The sequence below is a fragment of the Lepisma saccharinum genome, chromosome 16 (genome assembly GCF_977018435.1).
Source record: "Lepisma saccharinum chromosome 16, izLepSacc3.1, whole genome shotgun sequence".
Taxonomy (NCBI): Eukaryota; Metazoa; Arthropoda; class Insecta; order Zygentoma; family Lepismatidae; genus Lepisma; species Lepisma saccharinum.
Genome location: NC_139244.1, coordinates 11123293 through 11137252, shown reverse-complemented (window position 1 = coordinate 11137252; position 13960 = coordinate 11123293). Strand labels below are relative to the sequence as shown.

Here is a 13960-nt window from a genome sequence, read left to right as displayed (position 1 = left end):
TCTTTTGAATTGAATTCAATATGGCGGACCCCCGCACGACACACACAACTATGGTTCCCGCAGGGGCGTAACTGGGCTGGGGCAGCCGGGGGTTCCCGACCTAAAGGGTCCCCAAAAGGCCGGAAGACTGTAATGGATTTTCCTCACGTTTTTGCTAGACTGGCCCGCTGGAGGCAGATTATAGTGACATGTGAGGTCCAACTCCGGTGGTTTCGTATGGATGCATGTCTGAGGTAACTATCCCACAATTTCCCATTATGCTAAGCAAAGAATGCCATATTTCCCAGCCTTTTACGTTTTTTTTGTTTTTTTAAGGAATGCTGGGCCAAAGGGGGTGGGGTTATGTGTTTTGCCTAACTCTACGGCGTTAGCAGAACTTTATATTTAAAAAAAGTTGCTATTGAAGTCGGCTGATCGCCATAGAATTGGGCAACACACAACGCATTTTTTGTATTCCTATATCCAGCCACTATAATAACAATAACTGGGTATATACCCACTATAGCAGTCTGCCCCGAGACCCCAGGAGTCTTGTTACGCCCCTGGTTCCCTTGGACCTAACATGTTTCCATCGTGAACAATTGAATCCAGGATAACTCCCTTTAAATAGGGTGTTAAGAGACTTCTGACGCACCCTGTATTTCTGTTACCTTCTAACAATCGCCCACGTTTCTTTCCCATACATATACGGAGACTTGCTCCAAAGTTGTAGAAATCGAGAGTGAAACCACTTAATTATCACAAGTTCTATAAAAAATTATACATCAGTATTCAGAAAAATATATTGCTACTCTAAACTTAGGCAGGAAACACATTATGAAAGGTTAATACGGCACAGCACAGAATGGCATCAATCAAAACGATTTTAATGAACTCAAAATGCGAAATAACTCATTACGTCATTACGAACGCAGGCTGAATCGAAGTGTTGCTGCCTCTATTTGGTGCAAGGTGCATAAATCTTAATCTTAAACCTCAGCTAGCATATCATCAGGGTAGGGTTCTTTGTAGAAAACGAAACCAGACAGGATGCCTTCCAATGGAGACGTTTAAACGAATATATTATTTAAACACAGGATACATGGAGTAAGAATTTTACATGATAAGCTACTTTCTTCTATCATTTTCTCGTTTACAGTCAATTTTCATCTCAATATGCTTTTTATTATTTATTTTCTCTATTTGAATATTCTTCTATCTGGACTTCCTTCGTAATGGACAGATCTGGATCTGGACTTCCTTCTTAGTGGACGTTCTGGATCTGGACTTCCTTCTTGTCTCCTTTGTGGACTTCCCTCTGGATTTCCATTTATTTATGTTTTTGACGATTTAATGAATTCGTATCAATCCCTAAGATTGTATGTTTATTTTATTAAGTCTCTCTGAACGCTTCATGTTGACCAGGGCATTCACTTGTTTTTCTCAGCTGTCTCAAGCCTCTTAGGCATGTTTACAATGCATTGTGTTGTGCCATGCAAACCTCCTGAGCATTCAGGAAACAGGTAACACTTCTGGGTTTGGTGTCAGCGGTTTGCATGGTAGCAATTATAATAAACACGAATCGCAGATTCATTTAGAGCAGCGCAGTAATAATTAATAGGTTAAGGCAACACATTAATCATGGACATTAATATTTTAATTACGATTGGATATTTTATTTAAATTCTCCTTATTTATTTTCAAAGAGTTATGGCAATTATTTTATCAATTTATTTTAATCATATTTTATTTTTGATGAGACAATTTAATTTGATTTTAAAGAAAAGGCAGTGGAAATTAGTTGGTTTTGTGTACATGCATACTTGAATTATATATACCCATCCTATTGCAATTTCCTTTCTTTGTCATAATTTTCCCTTTATTCAACCTAACCTGTCTATACGGAACGCCATGGACAAGCAATGCCTACACCATCCATGGGCATTTTTCATGACGGACATCCGCAGGCAGTCTACTATTACCAGGCAGAAAGACTGAGTATCATTCTACGAGGGAGACATGCAGACATTTTTAAGCACTACTTCAAGGAGAGAATCGTCACCACCAATTTGAGGGAGACATGCAGACATTTTTAAGCACTACTTCAAGGAGAGAATCGTCACCACCAATTTGAGGGAGACATGCAGACATTTTTAATTATTACCACACGGAGACTACCTTTTACAGGAAGGATGTAGTCAACCATACATTTCCCAGTATAGCGGACTACACATTATCAACAACACCTAGTGATGGAGCTAAATAAAATTCCCCTCCACACTGTTTGCAGTTAAAACAACAACTTTTCCCCATCTCCCAAGTTCTACGGGTAATTTACTACATTTTTACATTGCCCCAATGCAGTCAAGACGACAAGCAATCCAGAAAGAAGAGGAAGCAGAGAAAACATACATTCTACAACCAGCAGTTCTGGTCACAAACAATAATTACAGAATTGTGCTACAGTGTTTCTACACTTACACATGTGAGCTCCTATCATGTGTATCTATTTGGTCATTTAACATGCATTATGGGAAACAGTACTTTTCCATAGTCCTTATATACATTTTCAGTTTTGTGTCATGCATAAGAACTAGTTTTATATGCATTTAAGTTTACATTATACTGCAAGGAAGCGACAAGCATCAGTGGTGTCAATTGACCAGTGCATCAATTAGTGCCTAATTTTTTTTTACGATGAAATTTTGCACTTTGAATAATAAACGGACATGCAAGCAATAAAAAACATAATTACAGCACTTTCGAACATTTTAGAAAGCATGCTTTAGTGACAATATTTTATGCATATGTTTATTGCATGCAGATATTAGTGTGATATATTTTTTTTTTCTTTTCTTCTCACCAACATGGAATATTGAAAGCGACACATTTGTTCGCAGAACATTTATTTGATATTTAAACTCAAGCACATAGTTTTGTCACTTGGAAGATTATTAATTTTGTGTGCAGTCATACAAAGGTATTCACCAAGCCATATATATGTATACAGTGTACAGTTTAATGTAGAAGAGAAAATGGAACGCTATAATTAAGTTTTTACCAGCGACAGTTTTCAGTGTAACTCACTATATGCATTGAATATTGTATAATACTACCTTGGAATGTGCAACATAGCCGTGCAAGTTCATATATTCAACGATTTTAGGAGTGCAGTGGCTACGTAGTTTGTAAAACATACGCACTTTGATATGATCAGGTTTTTACACGGACAAAACAGTGAGATGTGACAATGTTCTACATGCTTACTTACGTGTACTTACTTGTGCACCTTTTTAAGGTTTTTCTATTTATTTGAAGAGTCTATATCAAGTGGCAATATAAATAAACATTGTGAATTCCGTTCCATCTTGCACGACGCTCCAACCGTTGGCCTCGCGGAACACACAGAGTCGTTACCGCGTGGCGAGGTATCACAGACTTTTCACTAGGAGCAGGTTGATGAGCAATTATACATAATACACATTACGTACACGCACATGTGCTACATTAAGAGTTTTATCGTTTAACGACACGAACGTTTGTGATTTCTAGTCCTATAATAGTATATATTATTGTTTTTACATCGTATAAACATACGAATTTGTTAGTATTAAGGGTATTATTCATTATAGAGTTTAGGGAATAAAAATTTTTCTTTCCTTCAGGATGCAGTAAACAACAGACAGTTATGGTGTATTTCTTTTGTATATTTGGGTTTTTTAAGAAAATATATGGAATTGGCGAACCTGAGTCATGTCAAGCTTTGCGATTTGACTTTTAAATTTTCAAAGGATATAATTTTTCCTAGGAGGCGCGAACGTATCAATCCCTAAGATTGTATGTTTATTTTATTAAGTCTCTCTGAACGCTTCATGTTGACCAGGGCATTCACTTGTTTTTCTCAGCTGTCTCAAGCCTCTTAGGCATGTTTACAATGCATTGTGTTGTGCCATGCAAACCTCCTGAGCATTCAGGAAACGGGTAACACTTCTGGGTTTGGTGTCAGCGGTTTGCATGGTAGCAATTATAATAAACACGATTCGGCGATTCGGCATCGAGGAAGAGCTCGATGGCCAGGGAATATAGAGGGGAGACAAGCTGGGAAGGGACTGGACTTTGGGAATTGAGTTGGTAGAGAGAGGAGGTCAGCAAGGCAGGAGGTCGATAGTGGAAGCACGCTTTGGTCAACAAGTTAGAAGCTTACAGAGGACTTCGCTATTTTCATTCAGCTCAGAGACTTCAGTTAGACAGGTAATTATCCTACACCCAGCCATGATACAGGTTCAACGGTTCACAAAATCCAACGAGTTGCCATTGTCTTTTCAGTAGTTTAATTCCTTTGTGTAATTTGTACCTTTCGCATGCCAAGCAATAACTCGTCATGTCAATGACGAGTGGTCTCATCAAGAGGATGAATGATGAGTAGTTTACATCACCCCATCAATTAACTGGTTCAGATCCCTTCATTCTATAGAATGACACGAATTCCTTTATCCTTTAAGCTTTGAGAATAATACTAATCTCCTCCCTTGCGGCTGCGGTTGGAACGCGCCAACACTAACTGGGTACAACAGAGTGTATACTTGGTGCCAAACTACTGACACGCGCATCCAAGTAGGTGCTACGGTTGAAACGCGCAACCTAAAAGTGCTGTGGGGCGTCGACTGGAACGCGCCGCCACTGATGTAAACAAAATGTCCGCTATGGGAATGGTAAATCAATCAGACAGATGCAATATCGGTTCAAGGACAAACTGGATAATAAACTTTTTCGAGCAAGGCCTCATCTCCAGGAAGTTATCAACTCGCGGCAAGCCATGCCACCTTGGAAAATACATAAGAACTAACCGATCACTGGTTCTCATGTTTCTTTATCACTAAAGCTAAAAAGACACAAACTGGATAATGGATAATAATAAGCCTGTTTGTGTCTTTTTAGCTTTAGTGACAAACTTGTTTTAATGCTTTGACTTCTTTAGTTTTCTGATCAATTTACATATGATCACTAGTTTGATTTATCAAGTACATACATTAATTTATTTCTTTTATATTTATTCTTTGTCTCCTTATAATATGTTCTATTGTTTTTCAATTTTTCAATTTGCTTTGTTTTTATTTACAAAGTTATTTACATATATTATGCTACTTCTTAATCTTGCACGCTTGGTGCTGCCATCTCTATTCCTCTTTAGCAAACTATTTACATTACTTGGTCCTATTGGGTACGTAACAGTGTCTCCTAATCGAGTTAGGCGTCTTGTGCTGTGCTTTGAGGAGCCGTGTTGAGCATACATATGAGTTTGAAGTGTACTCTATGCACACATAGGTTAATCGAGACTGGGGCTACAGTTTTTAAAGTGGGAACCACTAAGTACCTCCACCGGATATCGAAACCGGGAAGCCTCGATTGCAAGGCGACGACGTTACCACTAGGCCATCGGAGAGGCGCCAGAGCTTTTATAAAATATTTCTTGTCTTATCGGTGTAGTGGGTTACACTGTGAAAAGTTAAATGAAGAAATTACGGTCAATTTCCGTTGCTATTTAAGTACCGTGACCGTATTTAAAGTATGAATGTCCATTACGTGGTTACTGACATTAATTTTAACTCACATTACGCAACTGTAATTTACAATCAGCATATATTGTTATGCATGATAAAATAGTCAATTAAAAAAAAGTTGCCCCTCCCCGTTAACAGGAACATGTTAAATTTTAACGACAGATTATTTTAAAATCTATGGCAACTTCTAGCAGTGTAGGTAGTAAATAGTGATGTGTTAGACGTTTGCTACTTCTCATCTAGGCGTAGTTTACAATGGATTATAGCTTATATAGTATACATAAGACAATAGAAACTACGCCAAAGCGATAATTTGCAATGCTGTTTTGAAGGGAAAGTAATTTTCAGTATCAGCTTATATCCTTAACGATACTATTTCTTCTTAACGGTTCAGTCTTGATGTTGGTTTCATCAACTTCTCTTAACTCAGGGGTTCCAAAACATTGTTTCACGGCGCCCTTAAATGTTTTAAGATCTTTCCGCGCAAGTCAGAATGTAGGCCCATCTAACACTTGCAATGCTCAGTTAGTGTGGTTGAGTTGCTTGCCTGAAGTTACAAAATATACACATATTTCAAATTCAGACATATTATGTGTGAAAAGTACTAAATAAGCACATATTTAGAGCAATCATATCATTGATTGAATATATTGGAACATTTCGCGGCGCCCCCTGTAAGCCAGCTACGGCACACACTTTGGGAACCACTGTCTTGCAGTGGCGGCGATTGAGTTCCAAAACCAGGGGGCAAGACACCAAAACCGGGGGGCAAAGACAGTATGTTTCCGTTTGTAGATAATGTTTAGTATAGTGCGGAGGCAAATGTGGCAAAAAGTGGGGGGCAACTGCCCATCCTCCCCCCCTAATCGCCGCCACTCTTTGTTACCTTGGTCATGATTTTATCTTCACTTCTATACACCTTTCCTATTTGAGTGCCGCTTTCTGCAAATGTCTACTTAGGTATTCTTGGTATATTGGTTAAGCTAGGTAACCATGCACACAGTTCCCTTACTTGTAAGAGTTTTCCTTACATAATTTTTATTGAGTAAAACCTTCTTCGAACGAAAATGCTCATACCAACTCTTGTCATAAACTACACAGATTTGTACGTTAAATAAAAAGTATTTATAAAACACTGGGAGGACAAATCTTTCAAAGCAATTTTTATTGTAACGTTATAATGAGCATTACATTACAAGCTGACGCAAGATGGCGCTTAAAATACAACAAATATGATCCCAAACATATACATATCGAAACATGCACGTCTAGAATATTTCCTGAATATTATTATAACATTTCTACATTTGAGAACGTGCTATCAGCAATGCTACTACATCTGCATTCCTTTGTTCACGATAACAACTCATACTGCTTCGCGAACTGACACATGAGGTAACAACAATTCAAGCGAAACCACTCATTGTTATCGATGGCACGCGCAACTTATCAATCGAACTACCTCATCAACAATCGGATAGAATATCAGTCACGTGCCTGCACTTAAAGGTCACTCGTCAAAGATTAAGTAAGGCCATGCCCTTACACTTGGCATTACTCAAGTACCCTGTCCACTCACGATCACTTCCAGGCCACGTATCTTGAGATTCTCTAGATAAAACTTCTGTATAAAAGCTGGATAGTTTGCTGTGTTTGGCATCGCAGCAGATCTGTAAAAAAGATGGCTCGTACTGGAATCCTCTTCGTCAGCGCTCTCCTCTTGGTCCACCAGGTGGTCGGACATGGACACATGTCCAACCCGCCCATGAGGTCCTCCATGTGGAGATATGGCTACGACACACCACCCAACTACAACGACGATGGACTCAACTGCGGCAGCTTTGATGTAAGTTTTTCCGAACACATGTAATACTCTTAGGTAACTGTAAAGCTTAATGCCCACTGAAACGCGGTAACAGAACGCAACAGAACTTCTGTTGTCTGTTTCTATTGAAATCAGGGACGCAGGGAAACGCGCAGAACCGAAGCGAGAATTTCCGTTCCGGAAGTCTGCAAGTTATCTTAAAGGTTATCGCTCACTGAGACACCGGAAACAGGTCTGTTGCGGCGTTTTCCAGCATCTCAGTGGGCGTCAAGCCATTGCGTTAACAATGCAGAAAACTGGAATCACTCCATCCCAATCTAATCTTGTTTCGATTCATTTAATTACTCTATGGATGATTGAACAGCATTGTGCTGTACACTACAATTGCACAGTCTACAGAAGTAGTGTTTACGACACTAAACATAATTTACGACACTATTTACGAAAGGAAGGTGCAATTTTTAGTAAGAGCTAGTTTTTATCGAGATAAAAACAGTTTTATATACAACAAGAACAATCTCATTATGTTTTAAGCACCATCTGTTGGGAAAATGTGAAATGAAGCAAAATCATGTGGCAATAACGAGACAACAGTAGTAAAATTTCAATTAATAATGAAAATTCGTGTGTAATATTTAACAGAAAAATTCTCGTAATTGTAAAACAGAGTGAGAGGCACTTCTTACACCTTATCAACATTTGAAAAGCAGGATAATTCTAATTCCCACTGTTACTACTGTGCTGGTCACCACATGTTTACTTATAGTCAACTATCTATGAGTACTTCGTAGTCTATAGATGTAGCCTGTAGTCATTTTCAAGTGGAAGCCACACCATTCTTTCTTTAGTATACTTGTTGGGTCTACATGAAGCATCATACTATATTCTACCGAAGGTAATATTCTATAAATCAGGCAACATTCATTAATCACAATAATTTAATAATCGAAGCTCGGCATGAAAATACGTGAACATTTATACACTTTTATGCCTTTCAGATAAATGGCACTGATTTAAATGTATCCTCGGGTGAAGGAAGTTTGGTAATAGAAAATAATTTGATAAAAACATGACTGTGAATTGAAAAGAAACTCGCACTAATACTATAAAAGTGCAGGAATATAAATTGTTTGGAAGTTAGTTCGGTGATAAAACATTCTTTTTGCTGTCTAATTTTCTCTAACGACATTGCCTGCCACCTATTTTTGCTTAATGAACTTCTTTCAACTGAAAGAATAGCTTTGAAATTTTCTACGTAATGAGCACAAGTTGTAGAGAGAGGTTGCCAACTTTGCTCTAGTAGGTCTATATTTTTATCTAACCATTTATAATAAAAACAGTTAAACTAAATACTCGTCTAGATGGGACTGGCCCCGCTTCGGATAAACAAAATTTCAGATAATCAGGAACATATTGCGTTAAACATGTATCGTAAATTACTGAGTTCCACCTATTTCTATTCTGGTTATTTTAAGTTGTGACTATGAGGAATAATGATGAACTGATGAAATGATGTTTGAGCAAACATAATGAACTGATCAGAGTAACACTGGTCACACACGGACATTGGAGTTGCAGTACATAATACTTACATGTACGTACAATGTTATATAACATGGAATCGCACATGCACGTGTATTTTAAAAATTTACTAAAACAAATTTCGGATAAATGAGTTATTAGTGTATCTGAAAGTGGATATTGGAGGATGGTTGATTCTTGTGGCAGAAATTGCTTTGCTCCAACTAGATTCAGCGTTGCCAAACGAAATAAGAAAAATCGCGCCTGGGAACTTTTGGAACTCGCCACTCCCAAAAAGCTGATTTAATTTTTTTCCGCAGGTCGAATGGGTGCAGAACGGAGGAAAGTGCGGTGAATGCGGTGACGACTACGCCGCCTCCCGCCCCAGGCCCAACGAAGCAGGGGGCACCTATGGAAAGAACATCCTGGTAGCCAACTACACTGAAGCCCAGACCATCACCGTGACACTGGCCATCCAGGCACCACACATCGGCTTCTTCGAGTTCAGAGTGTGCCCGAGGGACAACCCCAGCACCCAGGAAACGCAGGCGTGCTTCGACCAGAACCTCTTGGAACTGGCCGACGGATCTGGAACCCAGTTCATCATGGAGGAGCATGTGGCTGGAGACTACGATGTCCAGCTGAAGTTGCCCGCTGGTCTCAAGTGTACCTACTGCGTTCTGCAATGGTTCTGGAGATCTGGTAAGTCATGTTAGGTTTGCTTTATAAGTCCACTTTATGCACAGAAAGGCTAATCGGGACTGGAACTACACTTTAAAGCATGGTCGTTTAAGGATCAGTAACTTTAAATAAATTCAATTCCGGTCCAGGAGAAAATCAGCAAGGCATACCGAATTTAAATTGTGCCGGAAAAATGGTTCCGGTCCTTTTGCGGATCCTAATAGAACCCATTAAAATTTATTGTGTTTCTGGATCTTTAACAACTCTGGTTTAAAGTAGGATCCGAACTAGTGTGCCTCCATCGGGTTTTGAACCCAGGATCCTTTGCTTACAAGGCGACGAAGATGGATAAAGGTAACTGAGACCAATCCGATGCTCATCTGTGGCGCAAAAACCGATCGATTGATTTGGTCTATTTTGCTTCGCTTTTCTGATACTTTTGTGTAATCGTGACGATGAGGATGACTGATATGATGAAACTGATGAAGGGACACACAAAGAACACCATACCCAGTCCTGGATTCGAACCGGAAACCTCCGGAGTCGTAGCGCGAAGTACTGACTACTCCTCAGTGAAGGTTGGCACAGGTAAAACAAGCTGAGGTTAATCAGAATAAATCTTATATAATCATCTGTGGCTCAAAAAAATGATTGATTGCTTTCCTTTATTTTACTTCGTTTTGAGGCCAATTTTGGATAATCGCGAAGATGAGAATGAATGATAATATGATGAAATTGCTGAAGGACACGCAAGGAACACCCACACCCCGCCGGGATTCGAACCCTGGATCCTTGACGTCGCAGTGTAGTGTGCTAACCACTGTGCTACGGAAGTCAAGAGAAACGAGGCAATAAGATATGTGTGCGTGTGTGTGAGTGTGTAAGTGTGGATATGAGTTTCGATTAAATTGGCTCTTCATTGAAGATGAAAATTTTAGTACACACAAAGGAAACCCATCACCCACTAAAAAGTTCTCAAATACCACACTGCTTATATCCTTCCATTCAAAATAATGAAGAAAAAATTGTTTAAGGTAGAGATTGGGATTTACTTAGGAGTAATACCAACAAATGAAAATGATATTAAAGAGGAAATAAAAAGCAGGCTTAATTCAGGAAATGCATGTTACTTCTCTCTTCATAAACTTTTGTCTTCTCGTTTATTATCTAAGAAACTAAAAGTTAAAATATACAAAACAGTAATGTTGCCTGTAATATTATATGGATGCGAAACTTGGTCCCTTACATTGAAAGAGGAACACAAATTGAGAGTATTTGAAAATAAGATCTTTAGGAAAATATTTGGACCTAAAAGGGATGAGGAGACAGGTGAGTGGAGAAGGTTACATAATTTAGAACTACATAATTTGTATTCATGTCCAGATATTATTAGAATGATTAAATAAAGAAGACTTAGGTGGGCAGGCCATGTGGCACGAATGGGAGAGGAAAGAGGAGTTTACTGGATTCTTGTAGGGAAACCTGATGGTAAGAGACCTATAGGAAGGCCAAGACGATGGAGGGATATGTTGAGATGGACCTAAAGGAAGTTGGTAGTAATGGAAAAGAGTATATAGATCTTGCTCAGGATAGGGACAGATGGCAGGCCTGTGTTGCTGCAGCCACGAACCTTCGGGTTCAAGAAGGTTAGAGAGTGAGTGAGAGAGTGTGAGATATTTGAAGGGAGAAAATATACTCTCCTACCCCTCCAAGTCAGCGGCTGTGTTCGTATTGACCAGACAAGCCACAGGATGTACAACCGAATGCAGAGTAGTCCTTATCTGCAGATAAGTGTTAGATAAATGCCGTCCGGATCTTGTTTTCTAATTCTAGCTTTTTCCCCAACAGGCAACAGATTCGGAGACTGTGGTGATGGAACTTCCGCCATGGGCTGTGGTCCACAGGAGGAATACAGGAACTGTGCTGACGTTTCCATTGCCTAGGCGACGGGACGTCCACAGTGGGAACATAAATGTGCAGAGGTTAGTTCAGGTATATGCACTTGTGTTTGGTCTTATTTCTGTTGATTTTGGCTAATCGCGCCAGGTCGGGGCTCGAATTTCGGTGGTGAGATGGACAGCACGTCGGCCACTGAGCCGGCGAATCTACACTTGATACGTGACTATCATCCTTTCGGAATCTAATCGCATCTTCTTCAAAAGGCACCACATTGAATGTGTTGCCCTTCTCAACAATATCTCTCTCCATTTTTTCCTGGATGCTCTCGTCCAATTTCTTACTTTCTAATCTTTTTTATTATTTCATCTTCCCATTGTTTCTTCGGCCTACCTAAGTCTCGTCTTCCGAGTGGTTTCCATTTGTTAATTTATCTTACTAATATTTCACCGGTCAGTCTATTTACGTACCCAAACTTACCTCGTAATGACGAAACGACGGTAAGAGGTGAATTTAGCCATTCAAATGAATTCCAAATCTATGCGCTAGCGTTGCAATATGCAGATAGGGAAGAATGCCAGAAGCTGAACACACGAAATCGAGTACACGAATGTACATTTCCTGATGTAAGATGTTTTCTCCTACATAAGAAATAATCCCATGTACAGTTTATGGCTCGAGATAACATTAATAAACTGACGGCTAGCTACTTATTGATGCCGTATCCTGGTTGTATGCTACTCAGAAGGTAATATTACAAAGAACTTTCCTTTCGATGTGTTAAGTACTAAATGCATTCTGTAGACGTCTTGTCGGTATATACTTATTTATGTGGTTACTATTTCACATCAAACTGTAAATGTAGTACGATATATTCACTCTTTGCAAACTTTTTATTTCCCTCTTCCCCGAATATATAATACGTTATTATTATCTGAAAATATCTCCAACTATCGTACACTCTTGTAGTTAATTAATTGCAGTTAATACTCACTTTTAAACTTGAGGAATATAAGTTTTTCAAGACATAAAACTACGTATTTACGACTTAACTTTCTGAAAAACACACTTATTTGGGGGTGGTGATCTCAAAAGTAAAAGCTGAATTCTTAACATGGGATCGCCTATAGAAGTGGGTGACTTGAGCTAATAGTGGAAAACAGGTTAAATTCTCTTACTTCAAGTCCATGGCGTGATGAAGGGAGGGGCTGATGGGACAGCAGTCCTCCCAAGTCCATTGTTTAAGCGTTATCTTTTTCTTGTATTTCAGGAATGAACCAACTCTATCAACTGCTTTCTGCTGAAATCACTCACCACCGACTACCAGTTGAACGCTTTTCTTCCTGGGCGTATTACTCCTCTGTAATATTTCAGCACGACGAATAAAAACATAAAAAACTTGATGTATTTGTTTTAATTTTTAATCAAAACATTACTATAAGTGGAAGCACAGGTAAAAGAGCCTGTGCAGACCCGCGACTCCTGTGCACCGCACTCCCGCTTTGAAGGGAGGGCAGAGTAGAGTAGGCTTCCGTATGGTGCCGTGCTGTTAGCGAACGTGCTCGTATCGAAGGCAGTTACGGAAGGATTTGCAGGTGCGTGCTGTTAGCGAACTCGCAAACTTGTCCTGTCTTATTTGTCCTCGAAACTGGTCATCATGCAAGTGTTGCCAGTGATAAGCCAACTTGCGTGAAGAAACACCTCAGCGGCTGGTGCCTCTTGACCTGACCTGACCCACTCCTGATCATTCTTCAATCGGATCTTCCTTGTCGCACAACAGTTTTGCTACCTTGTGCTCTGACGTCAGACGAGGAATGCCTACGAGGTTAGGTTAGGCCTGTTAGGTTAGGTTCCATTAGCATAAATGCAATGAAAAATTATTATTTAGGCTAAGAGAACTAAACATATCTACCGTAACCTAAAATTGATAATAACATTTACAAATATCTTAGGAAGATGTCCTTTATACAAAAGTAACCTAGGTTGATTAACATTTACATCTCCTATGCAAAATTTGATTTTAAGGAAGATGAAATATACCAGGTTGTTATAATTGAAGTGACGGTGTTCAGAGTGGTACAGCATGGGCTGTAATGAGAGTAGCAGTCTGAAACTTCGTAGATATGCTAATGAAGTAATGCGCTCGCGAATTATGCAAAAAAAGAGTTCCAATTCTCGCCACCAGGGTAAAAAATGGCGCTGTAAGCAGTCAAAACTTGGTATAGTTACAGGAAAAACACTATAAATCGCAGAAAACAATACTTTCTGTAATAAAATAGCGCTACAATTTCACTATTCGAATTACATGAACATTACTAAAGGAAAAAGAAACAAGCGTCACCAACCACAACCAGGGAGCTCACACAATGGTTAGGCAATGTCTCCGACTTTGACGTCAGAGTTACGGAAAATTCCACGTTTTGACTGCTTACAGCGCCATTTTTTACCCTGGTGGCGAGAATTGGAACTTTTTTCATAATTCTCGAGCGCATTGCTT

General features: G+C 39.3%; 1 protein-coding gene across 2 annotated transcripts; it reads left to right on the top strand.

The window, feature by feature from the left end:
* Positions 1 to 7180: 7180 nt before the first annotated feature.
* LOC146000252 (uncharacterized) lies at positions 7181 to 12860 on the top strand. 2 transcript variants are annotated; one of them, XM_083137681.1, is made up of 4 exons: positions 7181 to 7386; positions 9207 to 9588; positions 11416 to 11549; positions 12734 to 12860. In XM_083137681.1, the coding sequence occupies exons 1-3, from the start codon at positions 7222 to 7224 to the stop codon at positions 11508 to 11510; spliced, it is 642 nt and encodes a 213-aa protein (XP_082993807.1). In that variant the 5' UTR covers positions 7181 to 7221; the 3' UTR covers positions 11511 to 11549; positions 12734 to 12860. The 2 variants fall into 2 exon arrangements, with proteins under 2 accessions (XP_082993807.1, XP_082993808.1); XM_083137682.1 differs by lacking the exon at positions 12734 to 12860 and having other exon boundaries at positions 11416 to 11550.
* The last annotated feature ends 1100 nt before the right edge of the window (positions 12861 to 13960 follow it).

What these genes read in the sequence shown, in the direction of transcription:
- LOC146000252 (XM_083137681.1), top strand. Translation starts at nt 7,222, where the DNA reads ATGGCTCGTACTGGAATCCTCTTCGTCAGCGCTCTCCTCTTGGTCCAC. An exon ending in TCAACTGCGGCAGCTTTGAT is followed by an intron (nt 7,387 to 9,206) that starts GTAAGTTTTTCC and finishes TTTTTTCCGCAG; the next exon opens with GTCGAATGGGTGCAGAACGG. An exon ending in GCAATGGTTCTGGAGATCTG is followed by an intron (nt 9,589 to 11,415) that starts GTAAGTCATGTT and finishes TTTCCCCAACAG; the next exon opens with GCAACAGATTCGGAGACTGT.